Here is a 9,617-nt window from a genome sequence, read left to right as displayed (position 1 = left end):
ACCCTGCCCCGTGCCCCAGGACCATTCAAATATCCCCGCCAGTGGCTGCTCAGTGACGTCAGTCAGTGCCTTCAGTACCCTTGGATGGAGCTCATCCGAGCCTGCCGACTTAAACGCATCCAGTTCCTCCAAGTGCCTCTGCACCATCTCAGGGTCTACGCTTGGTAGTCTGGCGTCTTGCTGCTGCCTCTTTACAGTCCTAGTGAGAGCCTTGTCTTGCCCCTCACTTAGGAACACTGAGGCAAAGAACTCATTGAGGAGTTCAGCCTTGTCCCCCCTGTCTGTCACCAATTGCTTCTGCCCATTTAGTAGAGGTCCTATTCCACCCTGGGCCTTCCTTTTACTCCCTATATATCTAAAGAACAATTTTTTGTTATCCTTAACTTGGGATGCCATCCTCAGTTCCATGGTAGCTTTGGCCTGTCTAACTGCCTCCCTACAAGCGCGAGCAGAGGAGGTATACTCGCGCTTGTAGGGAGCTGGAAGCTTTCAGAGATTCAGTGTTGGGGTTTTTTTAACCTTTTAAGATATTTTTCAAACTATGCCACCCAAAATGCAGGTATTCCATACATAGGATAATTTAGTCTTTGTACCTTACAAGCACAGCACAATAAGTGCTACAATTCACAGCAAATAAAAATGTCAAACTTAAAGACCAGAACTAGTGTAACTCTTTTCCATATCTAATGCCAAAAACTCTCTAGACCACAATGCCACGCAAGCAAATGATTAAACTTTGTGCAGATTCCCTGAAAGGTATCTACCATCATGATATCTAAATGGGGCTATTAAATGCCCCTTACAATATCAAAGGGAATCAGAAAAGAAAGAAAGGAATATAAAAACAGAACATATTTGAATTTTAGCTTGCAGTCTTTTTTGTTTCCTTTTTATCTACAAAGATTACCTGAAGGTTTGTTTTTCATTTTGAAAAAAAAAAGGTGGTATTGTTGAGAAGGGATGTTGGGACAAAATCTGTTTATTTTGGGGAATTTAGCATAGTCTGCTTTTCACAGCTCTGTGAAAACAGTTCCCAATATTTCCAGGCTCAAGACTCCACGTATAGTCAGCTTGCACCTCAACTTCTGTCATGAGCCCAACTTTTTTACTGAATTTCTGTGGAACTAAAAACCTTAGATCAGGGTTCTGATCCTAAGTTTGGGAACCGCTGCTCTATGGTAACTAAGGACTTGTGAAATAACATCAGCTTATCAATGCACAGATTCAAGTAAACAAAGGAAATGAGCACTCCACATAACCCATTTCACTGGTATTTCTATTTTAGACAATACACAAATATTTTAAAGAACTAGGTTGTACTTCACCTGTGTTAGGGTTGATGCTTGCTGCTATATGAAAGTGACAGAGTGCATTAGCATGATGTGAAATGTGACGCTGAACTTCATGTGTGCCTTGCTGATCAGGTAATAATTCCGTGTGGGTAACAAGGACTGAAGACCTTCTTTGTCCCTTTCTCATGTTTTTCAAATGGTGAATTGTCTAAAGTAGTTAAGAGACAGAGGAAATATAATTTTTTTAAAATCTAAAACTGAGAAATCCAAAAATGAAATAATGTATCTTTAAGTGGATTCATGAGAATATATCTTTGTAAAGTCTAAAGCTTTTACAGTATCCTTTAACATAAAGGCATGAAGACTTTGACTGAAGGTTGTTTGAGTTTCTTAAGACTTGCACACATCTTTTTTCCTGATCAAAGCCAAGTTCAAAGATTTCAAATTTCTGCTCTTACCAAAACCAATTGTTTTAAGGAATAGCATTTGCACAAAGGCACAGCTGCACAGCATTTGCCCACTCGCACAGTAAACACAGCTTAGTCTGAAAGCAGTTTTCTACCACAGCTATTAGTTTGATACAGTACAGAGCCAAAGACTTTCCAGAGGCAAGATTTTTAAATATAGTTTGGGATTATATTTTTGTTTTTACTACTGGATATAATGTTACAACTTGATTCTTCAACTTTCAGAACAGTTATACAATGTAAACCATGACACCACGGGTTCCTGTACTAGGACCTGGTATGCCACAGTGCATGCAGGTTGCTGGTGTGATATGGAAGAAAGGATCTGTTCTGATTCTCATGGATTAGAATGAGTTTTAAAGTTTGGTCTAGTCTTTTCTGTAACCTAATTTGAAGCGGTTATCGTTAAAACTAATAAAATCAACAATGCCATTTTTGCAAAGGCATTTTTCATATCAGATCATGAAGAGAAAAGAGCAAAAAGTTTTTATTGACGTTTTATTTGGAGGGAGTTGGGAGAAACAAACAAAACTTAAAACAAAACTAGCAGGATTTTTAAAAAAGAATTTACCTATACGCTAACATGTTTTCTTAACTGAGTCAAGAAAAAGGTTTAACTTCTTGGTTCTTGTGGTAGTTCTAGAAGTATGGATTCTAATTCTCCAACCAGAATGAAACCACCACTTATTGATCAGTATTTAACAATGCCTCCTCCTCCTATGACTCTAATTAGCTAAACAACAAGTAGATTATTCTATATATTGTCTGTCTTAGGTGTTCTGTGCACAAGGTTGGAAAATTAAGATCTCTCTCACTTCTAATTTCATCTCACTTCTGAGATGGATATACTGTAAACATCGAAAGAGGATGAAATAATTTAGACAGCTATAATCTGACCTGACTAAGCTTGTATAAAGTAAACAGCATGTGGTTTTGGGTTCTAAATCATATAAAACTTTACACACCATAAACTTCAAAATTATTACAATTTAAAACAATTGTTAAAGCAAGTATTTAATGATACCTCTAGAGCATGCTGAATCCTGTCTTTTTGCCTTCCAGATTGAGAAAGGCTGCTGCTGCTGATGCTAGAAGTGGTAGTTTCACAGATCTGCTCACCCAGAAGACTATCTTCTGGCAACAAAGTCTCTGCCCAGAGCCGACATATGCCATCATGGCATGAAGTAAGTAACACATTACAGACAGACCCCCTGAAGACACACATATCAGGATTATCTCACATAACCAACTGAAGTGCAATTACACAACAGAATTATGAAAACGTGCAAGTATTAGGTAGTTTATGTTTGCTTCATGCAGGGTTTTGGAATAGCAGAAACATTTTTAACTTGGTAACTAATGCTAAACTATAGATTACTGACAAAAGCACACTGACAGAAATATGAATAAATTAAATAATTATCATATTGTAGCAAATAACCTATTTATAATTATCTGGTTTTCTGACTTGGTCAAGTATGACCATGTATACTGCATTATTCAAGAAGTGAAAACAAATTTCTAACCTACTAATGCTACGATTTATGCCCAGTTTAAAAAGTAACATTTTAAAGAGAATAGTTTTATAACCATTTATAAAACTATTTAAAATGTTACTTTTTAAACTAGTAACAATTTAAACAAAGGTTTCAATTGGACCGTCTGACAGTAAATGTGCATGAGTAATGAACAGTGTATAACATCGTCCATATTTTTAAATTAGTTCAGGATACTGTGTGTGCTCTTTTTGCAACAGCTGATGAGAATAACAATAGCCACTATAAAAAACAAAGCAGAAGATTGTAGCCACTGTAAGACTAAGCACCTATATTCCCCAGTGAACCATATGTGGGTGCGATAGTAATAATAAAAATTAATTATTTGGCACTATAGACCATAAAGGCCCTTGGCTGCCTCCACTATCTTCATTGATTCCCATATGTTGTTTGCCGTCAACCTCCAGTCATCCACAATTAATTTCAGCAGGTCGCACACTACATCATGTAGCCATCTTTTCCCTGGTTGTCCAGGCAGCCTTCTCCCCTCTGGTACCCTGAAGAGCGCTTTCTTTGGTGTCTGGATCACTTCCATTCTTTTGCCTGTGACCCAGCCACTGCAGTCTGTAGTATAGTATAGTATAGTATAGTACACTAGTAGAGTAGGGTGTGTATGGGGTCTATGTATTGTATGGGGCTGCAATGCTAACTTAAAATTTAGGGCCCTGAAAGGAAAAGAACCCCAAAAGTTTAGGGGCACTGCTGCAAACCCTCCCTTCTGAAGAATCCTATGGTTTCATTAAGACCCTAACTCTGAATACCTCTTTTTTAAATTTTAGCCAAAGTGTCTTATGGGAACTTTCTAACCTGGGCATATACTTGCTAGTATTACGCCATGAAAATCCTGTCACAGCTCGAGGATGTGCCAAATAAACAAATGAAAAGTGGACAAGTGCTGAACTTTTTTTCTTTTCTTCTCTTTCTTGTGCTAGAAGAGATGACTTCCAACCAGTCATGGGATACCAAACCTTTAAAAGACAATCATCCTGGGCAAAAAAACAAATATAAGCAAGATTAACAGGTATAATTTAAATGTTGATGAAATAAGTTTGACTGTATATCCACTGACATATTTTATTAAAACCTATCTGAAATGTTAATGTAGCAACACCACCATTTCTGATAGGCCATTTAATACCATTTATAGTCTAATGTGCTTGGTAAATTAAATAATTTTTAGTAACCTACTCAATATACAAACTACCAAATATTATACAACATAATAGGACTGTATGAGGGACAGTAAATAATAAAACAGTACAGTGCTATGTAAGTTTTAAAATGATCAATAAGAACCTCTTTTTCCTAAAGTCAAGTAAAAAAAATCTCTTATAAAAATAATTAAGCTACAACAGTTAGGAATTAAATAATCTTGCTTAATTAAAGATGCAGCTCTGTATGCAGTCCAGGATTTCTGTATTTTTTTTTTTTTTTATCAATCATGTGATGACTGCATGGGGCTTCAGTACTCATCTGATTATTCTTTTTTCTCCTTACCTTTCCAGCTGTTGCAAAGTATTCTCCATCAGGGGACCATGCCATGAGATGTACAGATACTGCTGTCCTAGAGAACAGACTTGTTTAAGTCTTGAATACTGTCTTGAATACTGTTGTATGTATTTTGCAATGTTTCAAATATGCATATAATGTTTGAATACAACATACTGATATATTATAGTCTGTAAGTAGAAGTACTGAGATAAACCATCTATGGTACATTTAAGATTTTCCTCACACACTTGTCAAGAACTACCAAGCTCAGATCAGAGCTACTGGCATCACATAAGCCCATACCTTCTTCTTATGATTTTTCCCCCTGGTATTGCAAGAGTGATATTGTAGCTGTGATGGTCCAGAAATTGTGAGGGGCAAGGATTTCTTAGGCTGATATCTTTTACTGAATCAACTATATAGTTGGGATAAAGTTAGTACAGCTTTCAAATTCAAGACATTCAAACTGAGTAATCCTTGTCCCTCACATATTTTTTTTTCATAAGACATGTCTGAATGGAAATAGGGGAAGACACATAAGAATCTAGTAACCTAAATACAAAAGAAAAGATTTTGTTCTTCATTTGGTACTCTGTTCATGAACAAAGTTTGGAGCACTTGAGATGGCTTGAAAAGCAAAGGGTCACACATCGAATAATGAAAGAGCTCAACTCAGCATTCTGGAGGGACCAGCTGGGCTAGCTCTGAAACTTGTGGTTTAAGGCAGGGGTTGTCAACCAGGGGTACGCATAACCTCAGGGGTACTTGGGAAGGCCCTAGGGGGTACGCGCAGACGGGCAAGAACAGAGTGCTACCACCCACCACCCTGCACTGCCGCCTCCCAGAAGCAGGGCTGAGGGAGAGAGAGGGGGCGAGGGTAGCGGCGCCCCTCTGCAGGCCGCATAGGTGCTGCCCAGCCAGCCAGCCGTGGTGCAGTGGGGGAGGAGGAGGGGAAGCTTGCCTGCTGCAGCCACCTACCACCCCACGCTGCCACCTTTGTGCATCTGGCTACATGTCATTCTCCTATACCCCCAGGCCGCTCCACGTCTGACTGCCAGGGGTAAACTTATTTAAAAAGGCTGAAAACCCCTGGGGGTTAAGGTATTCACTTAGAACGTATCCCTTTCTGTCAAGGTAAGAACCGAGAGACGCACTGCTTTGCTTGCATACTTCTCCAGACAGAACACTTTCCATCTCAGGTTTGCGAGGAAAAAGATTTTGTCAGTTTCAAACTGTTATGGGCCGAGTTGCTGAAAGGACAAGGTTTTGTTCTTATTTGAGCTAGTACAGGCCGCCACTCAGTTCCTGGTAATCTGAACCATTTCTAATGCTGTGAGGACAGGAAAGTTTAAATGACAATTTTATGGACCCAGAATACAAGTTAACTGATGCATAGACTGGCTTCCTTAAGCTTTGAATCCAATACTGATGTGACTCTGATCTAAAACTGAAAGCTTCTATCATAAGTCAGAGGGATGTAGGTTGTAGCCGTGTTGGTCTAGAACATAGGTAAACAAGATTCTTTGGGTAAATCTGAACAATTTGAGTTGGCCTAATAAAAGATATCAGATTTAGCTAAAGAACCTTGTCTATAATAAATTAGAGGCGCTTGACTAAACAGTGAACATTTGAGAATGCCCCCTTCTCATCAGCACAGAGGCAGAAAAGGATCTTGGAGTCATTACAGACTCCAAGATGAACATGGGCCGCCAATGTGGGGACGCAGTCAGGAAGGCTAACCGCACCCTGTCATGCATCCACAGGTGCATCGTGAGCAGGTCCAAGGAGGTGATCCTCCCCCTCTATATGATACTGGTCACCGCAGTTGGAGTACTGCATCCAGTTCTGGGCACCGCACTTCAGGAGGGATGTGGACATCGAGAGAGTCCAGAGGAGGGCTACCCGCATGATCAGGGGGCAGCAGGGCAGGCCCTGCAAGGAGAGGCTGAACCTGTTCAGCCTCCACAAGAGAAGGCTGAGAGGGGATCTGGTGGCCATCTACAAACTGGCCAAGGGAGACCAGCAGGCAATGGGAGAGTCCCTGTTCCCCTGAGCACTACCAGGAGTAACAAGGAATAACGGCCGTAAATTGACAGAGAGTAGATTCAGGCTAGATATCAGGAGGCACTACTTCACAGTCAGGGGAAGTGGTGCTCGCTCCTACTCTGGGGGTCTTTAAAAGGAGGCTGGATAATCACCTAGTCAGGGTCGTTTGACCCCTGCATTCTTTCCTGCCCATGGCAGGAGGTCGGACTTAATGATCTGCTCAGGTCCCTTCTGACCCTACCAACTATGAAACTATTTGATAGGTAATGTAAGCCAAGAACATGCAAATTTGAGTGATACAATGTGCTCAACCAGGACCAAGGGAGTTTTCATCCAAGGCCGTGGTAAGCAATGCCAGAACAATGGTGTGGAGAGGAATACAAAGGGAAAATATGAAGGTGTCACTATTTATTTGTTTTAAAAAGGAAAAATGTCTCCTTATTCAAATACGCAGTTCTGTCAGATAACATTTTCTTAAAAACCATCATCTCTTTTCAGTTATGAAGAGCTTAGGGCCCATGCAGCAACATTACTTGTCTGATTACAGCAAATAAAATATAGAATAGGAAAACATTACCAGATTATAATTCTGTATTTCTTCAGCATAGTGAGACATTAATGGTAGTTGTCTGTCCTAATTGTGTTAAATAATTTAGCTTGTTGATATTTGATATTTTCATAGAATTAGGTATCCAAAATCAATTTCATTATACAAGAATTATACAGAGCTCCCTTTTAATCAAAGCCCCTTCACAATAAACCAGAATACTGGAATACACAATGCCATGGTTTATTACTTTCTCTCTTCTCTTCTTTTGTCTCCATTCTTTAGTCTTGTTTTATTTTTAGATTTTCTTTTGCTTTCAAATCTTGCCCTTTTCCCCTTTCTTTTTCTACCATTACGTTTGGAAAACATTCTTCTTCTTTATCTTATTTATTACAATAGTACCTAGAGACTAGCTGAGCATGGAGCTTCATTGAGCTAGCTAAGCACTGTATGTACAAAGAATATAAGGGAGAATAGGCTTCTGTACCATTGGTGGGTCTATGGAGTAGAGGGGCATGCTCTAAAATCTCATCTGTGCTGCACAAGCTAACAAAACTTATGCTTACAGGTTGCTTCCTTAGTACTTAAGTGTATACAAATTAGCTATTAATATATCCATTTGTAATAAGGAACAAAATAGAAGGAGGGGGAGGAGGAGGGTTTCAAGAAGATGCCCTCTGCTTTACAACAGCTTTTGCAGTGCAAAACAAAACACCACTACACCTCTGGCCATCTCTTTGCCTGTTGGTATACAGTACTTTCATCTTTAGCTCTCCTCATTTACACGAGACACATTGTTAGCATTGGACTGCATGCAAACATCTGTTAATATATTCTGTAATGGCAGATTAGCAGAGGGAATGGGAGGCTTTTTAAAATCTGTAATAGATTTCACTCAAAGGAGGTTTTTATGAAGTTGTCATTTTAAAATACTTTTACAGGTATACATACAAAATACGCAGTCTTTTCCATCTTATTCAACAAATCTTATATGAGAAACTAGCTTACTTGCACTGCCAAATACATTTCCAGTCATTTAGGACAGGGAGAACTTTATCTTCTTTGATCTGATAGTCAGGAACATCATCTTCCTCCTCCCCCTCCTCTAGGATGTCACTGGATGGAGGGGCCCACAACTGCAAATACTCAGTTGCTGTCAGGAGCCTGTTGCCTGCAAGTAAGTAATATCAAAGCTGTAGAACAGAACAAGGAATTCCAGGTTGCATTTATAGTGGAAGATTCTGTCTGGTATATTTGTAAGGGCTGCTGGTAAAGCCTGGGAATACAATTTTACAAAGTTCATTTTGATTGCAGTAGGCTATTCAGACACAATGACCCAGCTGATTTTATCAAAATATATTATGAACATGAAAATTTCAAGAAAGTTATTGTTTTTTTTGCTACTGGGATTGTAATAATAGGAAAAGAATTAATATTGTGTGAAGACAGGCTATCTGAATTGAAAATATAAATCTTTGTTGGTCATGAAATTCTTGGTGTACATGTCCAAAAGTCACAGTTACCAATTAATACTGAATTTAATTTGCAAGCCTTAAGTAAACATTTTTATAACAAATAATAGCAGTTTCTTCCATTAAATAAAGCTCCACAGTATATAGGGTTTATGACCGTTTGTCCTTTCAGAATCAGAATTTATTTCTCTGCTTTTTCAGTAAGCCAAAGTATTTCTTGAAACTATCTAATTTAAAATGTACACCTTTTAAAATGTCTGTGGTAAGCCTTTCATATTCAGTGCATCATTAAAAAAATATTTGAAAGCTATGGTGAATCTTTTCTGCCAAAAACTCTAATGATTCCACCCGAAGTATGGATGAAAGTGCACGGAATTTCAGGACTATTGCAAATCGATCAAAAACTGTGATATAAATCTCTCTGCGTTAAAAAGATTCGATGTATAAATGATAAAAATAAAAAGGGGGATTCAACAGATATTTTTTGTTAGTGTTCTTTTCATCTCAAATTAAAAGAGATCTTGGATTTTTCCAGAAAGATGTTAGAGAATCAACATTGTTCTTTAGAACTTATAACAGAAAAAGGAACTTTCCTATTGCTTGAAAAGGGTTCTCTCTCAGGAAAGGAAAAATAAATTACAACACAAGTAAGTTACTACTGCACCAGGAGAGTGACTTCCCAGGAATGAACACATTAACAGGTATCAAAAAACCAACCATTTAAGGCAACAACTAGGTATAAAGAT

The 9,617-nt window shown here is 38.6% G+C and overlaps 1 protein-coding gene across 9 annotated transcripts in view; it reads right to left on the bottom strand.

The window, feature by feature from the left end:
* The window catches only part of DMXL2 (Dmx like 2), a 90,911-nt gene that overhangs the window by 74,118 nt on the left and 7,176 nt on the right, over positions 1–9,617 (bottom strand). For 8 of the 9 annotated variants that reach the window (XR_003092652.1, XM_025197014.1, XM_014517050.2 and 5 more), the window contains 5 exons: positions 8,408–8,570; positions 4,813–4,879; positions 4,123–4,301; positions 2,784–2,970; positions 1,326–1,500 (listed from right to left, as the gene is read on the bottom strand). Coding sequence is in view for 8 of the 9 variants with exons in the window: in XM_014517050.2 (XP_014372536.1) it covers positions 1,326–1,500; positions 2,784–2,970; positions 4,123–4,301; positions 4,813–4,879; positions 8,408–8,570 (771 nt within the window). In the remaining variant the exon portion in view is untranslated. Of the gene's footprint in view, positions 1–1,325; positions 1,501–2,783; positions 2,971–4,122; positions 4,302–4,812; positions 4,880–8,407; positions 8,571–9,617 lie in introns of those variants that run through there. The other variant, XM_014517052.2, reaches the window with a different exon arrangement.

This window comes from Alligator sinensis, unplaced genomic scaffold (genome assembly GCF_000455745.1).
Source record: "Alligator sinensis unplaced genomic scaffold, ASM45574v1 scaffold250_1, whole genome shotgun sequence".
In the NCBI taxonomy this organism is placed as follows: domain Eukaryota; kingdom Metazoa; phylum Chordata; order Crocodylia; family Alligatoridae; genus Alligator; species Alligator sinensis.
The sequence above is the reverse complement of the archived record's forward strand: the minus strand, read 5'-3'. Positions and strand labels throughout refer to the sequence as shown.